The 15,873-nt window shown below is 34.9% G+C and overlaps 2 protein-coding genes across 3 annotated transcripts in view; one reads left to right on the plus strand and one right to left on the minus strand.

Moving 5' to 3' along the window:
- LOC117117539 (aurora kinase B-like) overlaps positions 1-10,737 on the plus strand; it is a 15,786-nt gene extending 5,049 nt beyond the window's left edge. Inside the window, exons 1-2 of one of the 2 annotated variants that reach the window (XM_033261856.1) lie at positions 7,572-7,678; positions 9,220-10,737. In XM_033261856.1, the coding sequence (XP_033117747.1) occupies positions 9,245-10,090 (846 nt within the window). In that variant the 5' untranslated portion in view covers positions 7,572-7,678; positions 9,220-9,244 and the 3' untranslated portion in view covers positions 10,091-10,737. Of the gene's footprint in view, positions 1-7,571; positions 7,679-9,219 lie in introns of those variants that run through there. The other variant, XM_033261855.1, reaches the window with a different exon arrangement.
- Positions 1-15,667, minus strand: part of LOC117117538 (MAM and LDL-receptor class A domain-containing protein 1-like) — a gene marked incomplete at its 3' end in the record, with an annotated part of 28,710 nt that extends 13,043 nt beyond the window's left edge. Inside the window, exons 1-5 of the mRNA XM_033261854.1 lie at positions 15,509-15,667; positions 14,550-14,640; positions 14,024-14,161; positions 13,178-13,669; positions 12,335-12,679 (exon numbers count right to left, since the gene is read on the minus strand). Of these exons, the coding sequence (XP_033117745.1) occupies positions 12,335-12,679; positions 13,178-13,669; positions 14,024-14,161; positions 14,550-14,640; positions 15,509-15,667 (1,225 nt within the window). The remainder of the gene's footprint in view (positions 1-12,334; positions 12,680-13,177; positions 13,670-14,023; positions 14,162-14,549; positions 14,641-15,508) is intronic.
- Between the last annotated feature and the right edge of the window lie 206 nt (positions 15,668-15,873).

The raw sequence follows: 15,873 nt of genomic DNA on the forward strand, positions 1-15,873 counted from the left end.
TATATACATATATATATACATACATATACATATATAGGCCTACATATGTATATTCAAGTAATAATACAATTGTTGTAATAATACTTTCGACCATAAGTCATCATCAGGTATATATACATATAATAGGTCTATATACTGCAAAGATAGGTCAAAGGTCAATAGAAAAGTTTCTGGTTGATATTGAGAAATTATTCTGTTAGACTATAAATGTGCATATTGTAAATATTTTGTTACAAAAAGCAACTCTGTACGATCAATGGTTGCCAAGATATTAAATTCAAGCAAAGTTGAGGTCAAAGGTCAAAAACGCAGTTTCCGGTCATTTCTAGAGGAAATTGTCCATTATAGTAAACATAAATATGCATGTTTTAAACATTTTGCTGCAAAAAGCAACTCTGTACGACCAGTGGTTTTCTAGATATAGCTCCCTATATTTCCACCCCTAATTTGCATATTTATGCTAATAAGGGTCGGCAAAATGGCACTTCCGGTCATTTTTGAAGAAAATGTTTCATTAGGGTAAATAAAAACATGCATGTTCTGAACAACTTTAAGAAAGAATCAACTTTCTACGACAAGTGGTTACCGAGATATAAGTACCCTACATTTTCAGAACTAATTTGCATATTTTAACTAATTTGCATATGAAGATGTGCGTAAAAAAATTGGCGACTCATTTTATTGGATTCAGCATACTTCAAAGTATATATTCCATCCAAAAAACTAAAATGATCACAAAAATCCCATGGGAGCCCATTTTTCGACATATGCCCCCGGACTATATAGAGAACTAAGTTAAGTTTTGTGATGTGTTCAAGGGGCACAATGTTACAATAAGGTTATTTTTACAGGGGTCCAGCGGTCCTACCGCTAACATTTTGATTGCCAAGGAAATTAGAAAAACATTAAATAACTACATGGTGGTGATGATGGTGGTGATAATGATGACAGTGAAGTTGACGATGACTATGATAATGATTTAATGACAATGGCGATGATGATGATGGCAATGGTGTTGATATAGGCGGTGGCATCATTGAGTGATGAAGATTCTAATGCAGTAAGTGCAAACTGGGGAAGAAAGGGTCTCAGTCAGGGTGCAGGAAAAAAAAAAACCCCAAAACATCAGCAGTTGTAATGTGGTATAGACTAACATCAGTGGTTGCTATATTTATAGTTTATAGTGTGGAGGGATTGATTTCTTGATTTTGCAATTGCAGTTCTTTTGATGGTCAGCCCAAGGGCTTGATTCTGTTTTGAATGAAATCAAATCTCTTACAATCAGTGCACATAGAAATGTTGTAAAGTACACCAGTCACTTCTGTGATGACATTGCTTATAACATCGTCTTGGAATACTGTGAATATGGCTCTATAGACAATTTCTTTAAAAAAAACCGCCCGGATAAAAAGAAGCGTATGGGATTCATCAAAGACATAGCGAATGGTGTAGCACATCTTCATGATCTTCACATCGTACATCGAGATTTGAAGCCAGCCAACATTTTGATCGACAGCCAATGTGTTGCTAAGATTGCTGATTTTGGATTGGCTAAGGTTTTTAATTCAAAGGCTACTGTGGAGAAATTGTACATGAATACACTGGCTGGCACATTTCCCTACATGGCTCCAGAGGTAATAATATTATTTACTTAGGGTGCTAAGCCCATGTCTGAAGGCCAATACAATTTCCAAGCAGACATTTTCAGTATGGGACTGATATTTTACAGTATTTTAGATGACAACTTAAAAAGAAAGGTCGAGAAAGAAATGATTGGAAATAAGATGAACACACAAAAAGAGTACAAGTTTGAATTACTGTCGGTTATGATAGGTTCATAATAGAGCTTATTGACAGAATGCAACGAAAGTCAAAGAAAAGTTAATGTAGCATGCTCTAATTTCAGGAAGAGTTTGCTACCCCAATGTGGGAGGCTTTGGGTTTACAGCAGTCGATAACAATGAAACCATAGGATTTTGCACAAAAGACACATACAGTGTATGGTGCTCATCTGGTTTAACGCACATAGTCCAGGTAAAACTGATGCCTGGCCAAATCATCAATAAGCCTTGATCGCCTCAAAACAAAATATGTATGTAGTTCTATCCTTCATCCGATCATGTTATTTAAGAATTTTGACTATTTCTATTCCTTCTAAAATATACAGTAATTTGAATAATATTTTTTTCATTTTAATTGATAAAATATAACAATATTCTACTTACTGTAACACCTTTATTACATTAGTTGTTGGTTTTTATTACATTAGTGGTGATTATTACATTAATGGTTGAAGTATCACTATTATTATTGAAATAATTAAAATTATAAAATATAATAATTAATAAAATATAACAATATTCTACTTAACACCTTATTACATGAGTGGTTGATTTTTGTTACATTAGTGTTTAATATTACATTAGTGGTTGAAGTATCACCCATTATATAATTCACCACTAATATAACAATTAGTTTTGCAATTAAATTATAAAATATAATAATTGATAAGATATAACAATATTCTACTTAACACCTTATTACAGTAGTGGTTGATTAATGTAACAATTAGTTTTTTAATTAAAATTATAAAATATGATAATTAATAAAATATAACACTATTCTACTATTCTACATAACATCTTACATTAGTGGTTAATATGGTTGACTTCTGTTAAATTAGTTTTTAATTATTACATTAATGGTTAAAGTATCACCCATTATTGAAATAATTCACCACTGATATAACAATTAGTTTTGTAATTAAAATTATAAAATATAATAATTGATAAGATATAACAATATTCTACTTAACACCTTATTACATTAGTGGTTGATTTTTGTTACATTAGTGGTTAATATAGTTGAATTTTGTTTTAGTTGTTAATATTACATCACATGGTTGAAGTATTACCAAAGAGTATAAATAGAACAAGAGAGCCAACTACGCTCATTGAGCGCATAAAAAAAAAAACGATACGCCATACGTAGCTAGTGTAGGATGCCAACTAACTATTGAAATCATTAATCACTAATGTAACAATTAGTTTATAATTAAAATTCTAAACATTTTTTTAATTTAATAATTCATAACTTCATATTTTTTTTAATTAACAAATTATACATAATTATATATAATTATAGGGCTTCAGGTTTTGTTAGATTAGTGGTTAATTTTTGGATTCATTAGCAAGGTACAATATCATGTAAAAAACCTGACCTTCACTCTATGATGCCTTGATTTATACTTTGTTGAACATACATTTCCTCACTTATTAAGTACTACTAAATTATTTGTCACAATGTAAGTTTTGACAGCTGAGGTTGTAATTTAAAGCCTTTTAAAAATTATTGAATCCCTTGGGTTCTACACCAATTGAAAGTTGGTTCAGTGTGATACTCTATATAAGGTAATAGAGCATGTTTTGTTTCAGCTCACGTTATAAAACTGGTTAATTTAGCTTGTATTTTACTTTGTTACCTTATATAATAAGTTTGCTTTCAAGAATTTAAAATAAGCTATCTTTCACTTACTATTGTTTGTACTCTATTTAGTTGTTTCATCATTCTTACTTTTGCTTTACTGTATATATTATTATGATTAAGTAGAAGAAAGCTTCCGATCTTCATGCAATCTGCCCTTGGCAGTTCAGGAATGGGGGGGGGGGGGGCACAACCGTATAAACTGCTTGAAATGGTCCTCGGGACTGGCGGCGGCCCGCAACCCAAACCACCCTGGGAAGGAGTCTCAAAAGAGACTCATAAATGGTGAAGAATGGCTGGCATCGCCCGGGCAACGAGCTGGGAAAGATCAGAACTGAGAATTAACTCCTCAGCCTCTGACTCAAGATAGGCGACTCGTCTCCCCCACAAGGACCTTCTCCCCAGGCCCACCAGAACCGGGGGAATAGACAGGTCAGACACAGCCGAAGCGTCCTTCAGCCCGGCGAAAACCTCCCTGGCAGCACGACCCACCTGTTTGGAGAACAAAGACACCAAAGCAGGGTCAAGTGGACCAAAAAGAGACAATGGACCAGCGGAGGACATGGGTGGCGCCAGGATTTGCCCAACGTGGGGGTCCGATGCTCCGACGAGAGGTCGGATTTCAAGCAAAGTGGGCTTGGTCGAGCTTCGATTAACAGGTTTTCGAAAGAGGTCCAGGGGGCAAGGCCCCCAAAATTTTTGACAATTTAGGTTTTTCAAAGCCTTATTCAATTGATTTTAGAGTCTACTAATATGTAGAAAATACATAAAAAATTTTTTTCTCCCCAACAAATTGTGCTTTTTCTCCCCGACAGGGTGCCTCCCCTGGCGCCACCCTTATGACCCTCGACACAGCCGGCAACAAACTCCCAGATTATGGGGCAGCTTTAGGCTGCCCAATCAGGAGCCGCCGCAAACTTAAGTCATGGGCCAGCTTGCGCAAACCTCGCAGGGCTCCACTTTACTGCAAGAGCAGCACAAGAGGGGAATCGGAGTGTCTATCAAGCTTGACACTCCGTTTGGGCCCCCACACACCGAGCACGATTTGCGCGCAGACATAGCGTCTACAGACTACTAAATCAAAAGCTAAAACAAAGGATATGTCGTAAACTTCTTGAAATCAACACAAATTCGTAATCTAAGGAATAAAAAATATAAATCCAAGCTTTTTCTTCTAAACTTCTTCCAAGAAAATAACACAATTTCTCAATAAAAAGTATGTGGTATAATCCTCTTTTAGTCACAAAGGGGAGCTCTAATGTCGAACTCAGTCGAATAGGGAATGAGGACGATTGTTAGGGAGATGGTTCGTACGTGGCACACTGGGTTGGACTGTTCTATATTTTTTGGGAACAATGGCAATTAGTTGGTTTTTCCAGGTAAGTATTCACGAAATGGACTATTATAATTAACAACTTATTAATTTACCATATTTAATTAACCCTATTTAGTTCTCTACGCAGAACGTCTGGGTTGATGAAAGAAGGGTGAATGTAGGCTTAAAATAGTTTAGTATCCAATGATTACCCAACGATTACAGATGACTACTATTATTGCATCAAAATCTTGGGTCATTAAAACTTATCTTTTCCTCCAGTGGTGTTGCTATATGTGTGTATGTATGTGTATATATATGTGTGTGTGTGTGTATGTGTATATATATATGTGTGTGTATGTGTATATATATGTGTGTGTGTATGTGTATATATATGTGTGTGTGTGTGTATGTATATATGTATGTATATAAAAAACTTATATGATACATATATACACATTTATAAGGGCATGTAATATCGATCTCTGTTACTTGCTATGCATCATGGACAATACTGAAATCACGAATTCTAAAACTATCGCAAATTGTGTCTCTTCTCACCTGACTAACGTTAATGCTTCACTTGAGGCATTGGATAGAACTTTGTTGCCTGCTTTTCTTCCGTGCACTCCTCCTCGTTGGATTGAACCATGGGAGGTCCTTGCGCAACTTAATAAGGTTAAACTTCGCACTTCGAGTGGACCAGATCAGATTTCTGCTAAATTCATCAAATTATTTTCGTACGAACTTTCAAGACCTCTTTGTCATGTTATTAACTGCTCATATCAAGAATCTGTCGTCCCACATCAATGGAAACGAGCTCATGTAGTTCCAATTCCGAAAGCGAGTCGTGTTCCCTTTTCATTGAGCAATATGAGACCTATTGCCATTACAGATCATTTCGCTAAGATTGCCGAACATTTTATCGCTGCTGACACCATTGCCACAATGAAGGTTAAGCTAGACAAGATGCAGTTTGGAAATCTTAAAGGAATTTCAACTAATCATTGCCTTATTAATATTTTAAATAAACTTCATAGCCACGCAGATACACCTCACGCTGTTTCATCTATTCTCTTAATGGACTTCTCGAAAGCGTTCGACCTCATTGATCATTCGATTGCAATCCGTCGGATTTTGGATATGTCTGTCCCTTCTGCTTATGTTTCTTGGATTGCCGAGTTCTTAAGTGGTCACATACATCAAGTGAAATACCAAGGAGTGTTATCAGATCAAGCGGTTATCAATGCCGGTGTGCCTCAGGGCACCAAACTGGGGCCCATTGTTTTTCTAGCAATGATAAATGAGGCTTCTAGTAACAACGAATCTATTCATCATTATAAATATGTTGATGATCTCACGTTTGTGGAATCTCGCAAGATTCATCAAAACTCTGAGCTTCCTAACTGTGCAGCAAGTATTCTCTCATGGTCCGAACAAAGTAACATGAGACTTAATCCCTTGAAATGCTTTATTATGGACGTTTGTTTTTCTAAAAATCCTCCCCCGTGTATTACTCTTAATGACCAGGTTATTGCCACATGCGATTTTTAAAACTTCTTGGGGTGTTTATACAATCTAACCTTAAGTGGGACAAACACGTAAACTATATGGTTAAAAGAGGTAATAGTAGGCTATATACCCTGCGTACACTTAAACGGCGGGGTGTCTCTTCTGACGACCTGGCGATAGTCTATACCTGTCTCTTATACACATCGTCGCGCCACAGGAGCAGTCCTTTACCGTATTTGGTGAATCTTATTAATGACTATGATCTTGAGCGTTGAACTGTGCTCCTTTCACCTTTTGATGTCTTGTTTCCGTGATGGATTTGAGTTTTTTTTATTTATTTATTTATTTATTTATTTTTTTTTTATTAACAAATTTTTATTCACTTTTTAATCATGAAATGTAATTCAACTCTTAATGCGTACGCATTAATGAGCTGCCATATTTTATGAAATTGTTGTTGTTTTGTGGTTTTTTGAATAAAGAATACCGAGATGAATCAAGGACTAGTGCTGTTGAACTATGCATATGTGTAAAGGATTAGATGCTTTAAACTGATTTAAATTTTCAACAAAGCATCAATGGCCTAGTTGGTTAAGGTGTCTGCATAGAATGTAGAAGGTACCGGGTTCAAATTTGAGTTTTGATCACCTACTTTTTTCACACTCACAGATTCCTCTTCTTCAACGTTTAAAATTTATTTTTTGTGTAAGATTTTTGAAAATTAAAATTTCACTTGAGTCAAAAAAAAAAAAAAAAAGAATAATCTACATATTTCTGCCACACTGTGGTTAAAACATACATGATAGGCCTACACTTCGGCATAAATAGATATACCGTACAGTAAAAAAGTACAACTTTTAATGTTGATTCTTTTTTCAAATTCCAAATATTAAAGTGTCAGCCAGCCCCCAGTCTTAGTGGGTCAATTCAAGTTATTTCTCCACCCTACAAAAATATGGAATCTCCACCACTGATATGAATAACAATGACTATAACATTTACATGAGTTACAGGGCATTGTGAAACAAAAAGTAAAATTCAATAAACATTGTTATGAATACACAGGATACAATGTAGTAGTAGTCAGAAGCATTAATTATTTATCACGCTTTAGATTACACAAATTAGTAGTGATATTGGTAGTCTATGAATGACATACTTACTAAGAAAAACCGACTAATTGCCACTGTTCATTAAGAACACCCCTATGGCAAAAATAGAACCATCTGATTGTTTAGGCGCCAACGCCCTATCTACGTCATCATTTGTTTGTCGGTCAGTACAGTAAGTACAGTATTCACGAAATAGACAATTATACTTATCATTTAAATTGTTAGAACCTTTTAAATTCTGCTGTGTTTGCTTCTGGTAAGTCCTTTTACACTACAATTTAGTCAATTTTTGGTTTATTTATGGCAGACAGACCATATAGGTTACCTCTATGCGCAGATCTGCTAGGTGATAAAGATACTTATAAAGCACTATGCATTGGAGTATAGTGATGTAGAATATGGATACCTGATTTCCACCACTGAAGCACAGTGATATAAAAATAGGAATACCAGTGCACTTGTTATTAACTTGTTTATATTCTAAGACTCTTGAGTATTAAAAAATAAAATGGACATAAAATGGATTTTCAATGTTTTCCATTTGAAAATAACATTTTTAAGCTAAAATTAGGTGGTATTAGAAAGGTTTTGTGTAAAATATATTGGGTTCACCTAAACGATAGTTGATGGTGAAAATCAATAAAATTTGTGAATGACATCATTTGCGAACAGAGAGTTTATTAAAATATTATATATAAAGGTGTTTTCATAGAGGCAGTTATTTCTATTTTATAACCAATGAATAAGATATACTATACGTTACATTATAACTATGACGATACTGCTAAAACTGCACTGGAATTCCATACTATTATGGAAGAATAGAGAACGCCCCAGTCACCAAAACAGTTTCCTGAATATAGCCCCAATGCACGTCAGGCTGTCACAATAAATCTATAACCTATACCCTGGTTAGAGGGTCAACATTGATGAATATTTATTTTAAGGTGGTGAATGCTCATCATGTTTTTGTGACCTCAGACCAAATTTGAGCTACAATCTATGCTACCTGTTTTGTAAAAGCTGGCAAAGTCGAGCCTCGCTGCAGTCTTTTTAGAGCAGGACAAAAAAGCAGATCCAGAACAAATAGAAATATCTTCCAAACAATGATTACCGAGTGTGCACTGAATTAGGCTTAATAAAATAAAAAAATAATTATTATTGTGAACATCAACATCGTTTTTTAGTATTAATCCTCTTTATCTTTTAAGTATTCAGTAGTTTATATAGTCAATTTATGTTAGTTGAAAGGACAAATGCTACCTTACTTCATTGTAGCATTGTCATAATTTTGATTTAAATCAAGTTAGTTTTAAGTTTGTTAATAATATATGGTGTTGTCAATGTGCATTTTTGTTTTTAGTTTAGTTTAATAAGTTTTATACAACTGTATTTATGTACCTCATGTCCTTTTATAAGAACACCCACTGGGTGAAAGAGTCTTGTGAATAGATAAAGATTATTATTATTATAGAATAAATATGTGGGGAACGTTAGCAGCAGTAACGAAGGAGCCAAAGGCCCTACTTTTTCACATTTTGAATATGTATTGTACTTTTTTTCTTATTTCAAAACATGTAATATAATGGCAAAACAGGGGTGGACATTTTCCATTTCCCCTTATTGTTATACAGCCTTTGCTGAACCTGCAGGATGCAACTGAATTTGGTGTACTAATGTAGGCCTCCATCTCAATAGGTGGGCAGAGTTTAATTTTTTTCCATAATTCTTGACTTTGCAATTGTACAGTAGTTCTTTTGATTTATTACTGATCATTGTTCTTAATTCCCAAAATAGATACTCAACAAGATTTGGAAAAAATATGGGGACTTCTTCAAGCACGAATCTAGAACTAGAATCTGGTCGGGTTGTGAATGGCTACCAAGTAGAAAGAATTCTGGGCATCGGGACATTTGGTGATGTATATAAAGTACAGAAAAACGGAAAGCATTTTGCCTTAAAAAGGATTGATAAGTCAAAACAACAGTTGGATTCTGTTAAGAATGAGATCCAATCTCTCCAAATCGGCGCACACGTGAATGTTGTGGGGTACATCGATAGATTCCATGATAGCGTTTCTTATAACATTATCTTGGAATACTGTGAATATGGCTCTATAGACGAATACTTAAGGAGATGCTGGAACTGCACGTTTGAAAAGAAGCGTATGGGATTCATTCAAAACATTGCAGATGGCGTAGCATATCTTCATGAAAACAATATTGCACATCGAGATTTGAAGCCTGACAACATTTTGATCGACAGCCAAGGTGTTGCTAAGATTGCTGATTTTGGATTGGCTAAGGTTTTTGATTCACCTGATATTAGGCAAACATTGTACACAAATACACTGGCTGGCACATATCCCTACATGGCTCCTGAGGTAATAAATGGTGAAAGCTACACTATGCAGGCAGACATTTTCAGTATGGGACTGATATTTTGCTGTATTTTACATGACGACAATAAAAAATATGTTGAGGAAGAAAGGATTGGATTTAAGATGATAAATAATCAAAATTACTATGTTCAGTTACATTTACTGAAAGGGATGCGTAATAACATGGTAAAGCTTATCCTTAATATGCTTCAGAAGAAATACAAAGACAGAGTGATGGCAAATTATATCAGCGGACGAATAAAACTATTTCGTGAATATTTAGATTAACTACCACACGTAGAACACAGCGACTTGCAAGTGGACATAGGAAACGATATCCTAGACTACAAATAAAAGGAAATGTTATTTATTCTTCTTGTAAAAATAATAATATGAAAGAAAATCTTCTGTTAGAAAAAGCTTCTTGATATACAGTACATCCGAAGATACAATCTCAAAAATGCATGTGGCTGTAAATAGTACATTCCTTAGCACAGTTTAGTTAGACTGCTTAAAATTTGATTATAAAATTAAAATTTTCACTATTTACACAAGTGATTGTATTGTCAAAAGTAGTAACTGTCACATAGTCAAATATGCTAATGATATGGCCTTAATTGTTTGTTAAGAAATAATACTGAGCATGTATAGAAGACTGAATTTGATCAACTTATTACATGGTGCAGTGATAATTATCTGAAGATAAATGCAAAAGACAAAGGAAATAGTGTGGGATTTCAGAAAGAGATCAAATGACAAACTGCAATTATCAATTGAAGGGAATTTTATCGAACATGTCCAAAAACCTTGGCACTTACTTGGATGATAAGTTAAAATTTGATAAGAATATTGATCCAATTGTTAAAAAAGGGAATCAAAGGCTTTATTGGTTGAGGAGACTGAATAAATTAAAAGTTAGTAATATCATGCTTAAACTATTCTATGAATCAGTTTTTCAGTCTACTTTGGTTTTATTTTGCATTTGCCTGGTTTGCAAACATAACAGAGAAAAATAAGATTTAAATTAGGAGGGTCTGTAAAACCCCTGGTAAAGCAGCCTCTAGAATTATTGGTTCAGCAGTTAATGATGTGAGTTGCATTTATGAAAAACAATCATTGAGGAAATTTAATAAGGTTACGGAAAGTGGTTCTTATCCATTACGCAATGAATTCACAAATAATAACTCGGGCCGGCTTAGACCACCAAAAAAAATCACAATTCAGATTTTCTTTTGTTCCAAATGCCACTTACCAACTGAGAAAAACAAAAACTCGCCGACACCTGCAGGAAAAGAATCGCTGGCCGGTGGTTGAGTTTTAGTGCAAATTGCATCGGCCGTTGTCGTGACTAGTCTGAAACCCTATCAGCAATGCAAACTGCATTAAATCCGATTTTATTAAAAGTCATAAACTTTAAAGGCTGATTTCTCATATATTGTTCTTTAAACAGCTGTGTGGTTAAACGCTTGTCCGATTTGAATGATTTTTTTACCATTTTATAGCTATCATTTTACTCTCTAACACTGTATTAATAACTCAAAATCGATTTTTGCGACGAGTGACTGCTTTGGCATGTCTTTGCCACATATGCTAGGTTGAAATTTTCTAAGTTTAACCACGGGTTGAATTGGAATTAAAACTCTAGGACCACTTTGAAAACCAGTATTATCTGAGTTATTAAGTCTGCTAATATGCACTGGCATTTTCTTATGCATATGAGAACCAGCCCGCCATCCCCTTTTACGTTTAAAGATAGCATTAGGAGACCTGAAATTATTCTTCAAATTTAAAGGCATATTCATTAATAATATTAGAAAAATTATAAACAATATATCAAATCCTAATCAATAACATTACAGGCAAAGTGAGCCAAGCCCAGTAAGTATACAACAAACAGGAAATTGAAGTGATCAAGAGCAATTGTTCTCCCCTAGTAAACACGACAAAAACAATAGAATCTAAGTTGTAAGCCTAGCAAAAACACTACAAAAATGCACCAAACAAGGAAGTAAAAAGGAATCAAAAACTATGAAGAACTTGACATAAACCACACCAAGCATAAATTATTTGAAGAAAAAAGACAATTAAACGAATTAGCAAGAAGTGCGAGGCAGACAGCTAACCAGCACCAGACCACTTTATATCATTTTTAATGGCGATCCATTCAGACTGCAACAATCAGCAGATGCTGTCACGTTGTCTACTGCTCACAGGGAGCGGAGATGGATTTGTCGTATGATGCAGGGAGTGCCCAGTTTAAGTCATTCCTAGGAATGTTGACCAACTTTGATGATCATTAGGTCATTGTAAATAGTACATGTTTTAAAATAAACACTTTTCATTCAGTTTGTAATCTAGTCACGAACACAAATAAGCAATATTAAAGCTGATAGTAAAACACTTATGTTTTTCTTTTATTTTACTTGTACATATACATATATGTATAGATATGCAGGATTTTAACAACAAACTCTGGAATAGAAGACAAGTATTTTCATAATTATACAGATATAAAATATTTCTGGTACATACCTGCACAAGCTCCATCATAGAAGACAATATCATCAATTGCTGCATCTCCCAAGTAACCAGATCCAATGATGACCTCAAAGAGAACTTCATAATCTCCAGATGTTGTTGGAAGAGTAGCTTGACCTAGTCGCCAGACATCACCCTTGTTGCCTTCCGTTGACCAGACGATGGTGTATGAGTCGTACAACGGCCATTGACGAATACGAAGTTTACCCATCTGCTCTCCATACATGTGGTACCAAAACTCAATGCATCGAGACTTGTCACTTCGGTAGATGCCGGATATCAACCAAGCATTGTCACCCTGTACTCGTGGAGAAGAGGCTTCAGCATACAAGTAGGTACCTGACAGAACAGAGTATACACTCAAACAGTAAACTACACACATTATCTGGTGACTTGTTGAAATATATTGATTAGCTAGCATGGTTATACAAATTATTCTAATCAGTGGCGTATCTAGAAGTCTTGAAGTGGGGGTGTTGATGGTGGTGCGAAGGGGAAGAGGGGGAGGCTCGATGATCAGTTGAGCGGCACTAACTCAACAAAATAATGTTATCTATGTGAATTTTAAACTACTTGATCATGATCATTTTGGGGGGATTGGCGACCGGGCGGGGGCATGTGAAAGTAATCAATGGAGGAATACATAAGGGTTTTCTAGGGATCATTTAATGATAGCAATAGACAGTTTATCCAGGTGCAGATAATCATAGGCACTGTAAATGGTATTTTTTAAAATTTTTCAGAGTGGGGCCTAGCCCCCATGGCAAAGTAGTCTATTGAGTCACCACAAGTGTTCAAAATTATCAATTACTTATTAAATGAGATGAGTGAACTAACCATAAGCTGAGCCCAGGGTATGATCCAAGGCTGGTCCTGTGCTTCCTGATAGTGTTGATCCATGCATCCTTTCCCAGTCAAAATCATCATACTTCCCTTCAGCGTTCTTCCATGTGCATAGACTTCCCGTCTCAAAGTTGCAGTCTCCGAACGGTAGACACGCGCCATCTGATTTGACAATGTCATCGATAGCTATGTCGCCTTGCCAGCTTCTACCACAAACTCCCTCAAATACAATTTGATAGTTATTGCTACTCACAACGGTTACCTCTACTACATGCCATTCATCGATACCCGTCCAGCCGTCAGACCAGAGGAGAGTATAAGTTCCCGATACTTTCTTGTAGACGTTGATGGTTCCCACATCTTGACCATACATATGGTACCAGAACTGGAGACACTTGCCGTTGGTTGCCGGGTAAACTGAGCTGACAAAACGAGCCTTGTCCTGATTTTGGCGTGGAGATGACATTTCAGTATACATATAATGACCTGATATATGAAAATAGCATTTTTTTCTTAAACATAGGTTCAATAACAAAAATTTAACTTTTTACATTTATACATGAATAACAAAAATAAGAAATATAAAAAATATTAAAATAACAATAATAATAATAATAATGCAAGCAACAATCACAGAACATTCCAATGGGGACTAACATTTTTCTCAAATATTTATTATCATCTTTAACACCAATGTTACTTTCACAGGAAAATTATGGAATTCTTTGAGAAAAACAAAAAATAATAAAAATATCAATAATAAACATAATTAATATATACTTTTTTCATCCAATGAAATTTGGGTATATTTCTTCCATTTTGCATTTCAATGCTACTTACCATATTTGGTAGAGTAGGTGTGATCATTTGCAGGCCCTGTTCCCTGACTTGGAGTACCTCCTGATTGGAGCGTCCAATCAAAATCATCGGTGGAATCTTGTGTAAAGCCACACAAGCCATTCTCAAAGTCACATCGTTCTGTTTGACAAAACAAAATATAAATAAGTAAAACAGATAATATACCACAAAATTCAAAACGAAAATAACCCCTTATTAGAAAAATAGGTTCAGAGTACTGTATACTGCAGAAACTAGGTCAAAATCACTCTAAACATTGTCCATATCAGACCAGCTGCTATCAGCCATTGGTCATTTGTCAAAATGTAGGTCCAATTACCAACTCCCTGATAAGTTGGATGGGTAGTTGGAATGCAAACTTGTAATGAACCTTCACAGAAGAATTCCAACACATTCCATTTTACAAAGGTATTCGATCACCACAACATAGAGTATATAAGTGCAGTATACTAAAGAAATATTTGGTACATAAGTTCAAATAAATGAGCATACTGTAGCTTGAACTTACCAGTCGGTGGGCAGTTGCCTGAGTTAAACCAGAAATCATCCACTGATATGTCACCCTGCCAGCTGGCTCCACGTCTGGCTTCAACAACCAACTACAGTCAACAAAAACACAATGATACATAATAAATTGATTAAAATTTTAAAAAGATAAGAAAATAAAAAGATGAGTATGGACATTTATTTATTTGAAGCCTGACACATCAAGTCGTCATCTCTAAACCCCTGGCCAACAATACTTTAAATTATATAAAATAACATAAAATGTAATGAAACAGTCATAAGATCAATAAAATGTTTATAGGATAAATAATTGTTTTGTAAAACTGATTTTTCTAAAACACAAACAAGCATATTTGATTGGGAATCAGGAACAGTTAATGAGATACAGATTTCTGAATATTTAAAAACAGAGGGAAAAAGGGGGTGTAACCATCCTGTTTCCACCTTCCCCCTCCCCCAACTCCTCTTTTAAAATATTAAAAAATCGAATCTCAATAACCATTCCTGAGTTTCTCATCAAATAAGCTCCTTCAATAACTTGTATTAAAAGTTGGTAGAGGAAGGTACTAACTTAAAAGTGGAAGAAATATAATTGGAGACAGAGGATAACGACCAGGATTTTAATTATCAGTTAATAATTGTTTTTATTACAGATTGATAAAATCTTAAATCTTCACAACAAATTCACATTAAATTTATTAAGATTTATAATTTTGTTGCATATACGAATGTAACTGTATTTCAATATCAACGTACAGAGAAGATGCTAGGCTCAACAATGTAGGAAGAAATATAATTGGGGACAGAGGATAACGACCAGGATTTTAATTATCAGTTAATAATTGTTTTTATTACAGATTGATAAAATCTTAAATCTTCACAACAAATTCACATTAAATTTATTAAGATTTATAATTTTGTTGCATATACGAATGTAACTGTATTTCAATATCAACGTACAGAGAAGATGCTAGGCTCAACAATGTGGATTTGTCCATAGTTCCACTGAGGTCCAAAAGTTCCCGTATGTTTCCACAGGACAGTCTCAGTACTGCCAATAGCCTTTGAGATGGTAAGATCATCCACATGAGGTCCATGCATGTAGTACCAGAAGTTCATGCAGACTCCATTCGCACCATTGCCGAATTGTTGACTCAAAAGTCGTGCTGTATCATTCGGTTGTCGTGGGTCAGATGTTTCGATAAATAGATACCAACCTAGTAGAAGATTTTCAAAATCAATAGATTGAATGCTGCCATTGAAGGCCAATATGCACACCAACTGCATTCTACAATATATCAAATTATGTATTTAGTCAATCTATC

This window comes from Anneissia japonica, unplaced genomic scaffold (genome assembly GCF_011630105.1).
Source record: "Anneissia japonica isolate Jap-2015-1 unplaced genomic scaffold, ASM1163010v1 scaffold4504_len55895_cov133, whole genome shotgun sequence".
NCBI classification, from domain to species: Eukaryota; Metazoa; Echinodermata; class Crinoidea; order Comatulida; family Comatulidae; genus Anneissia; species Anneissia japonica.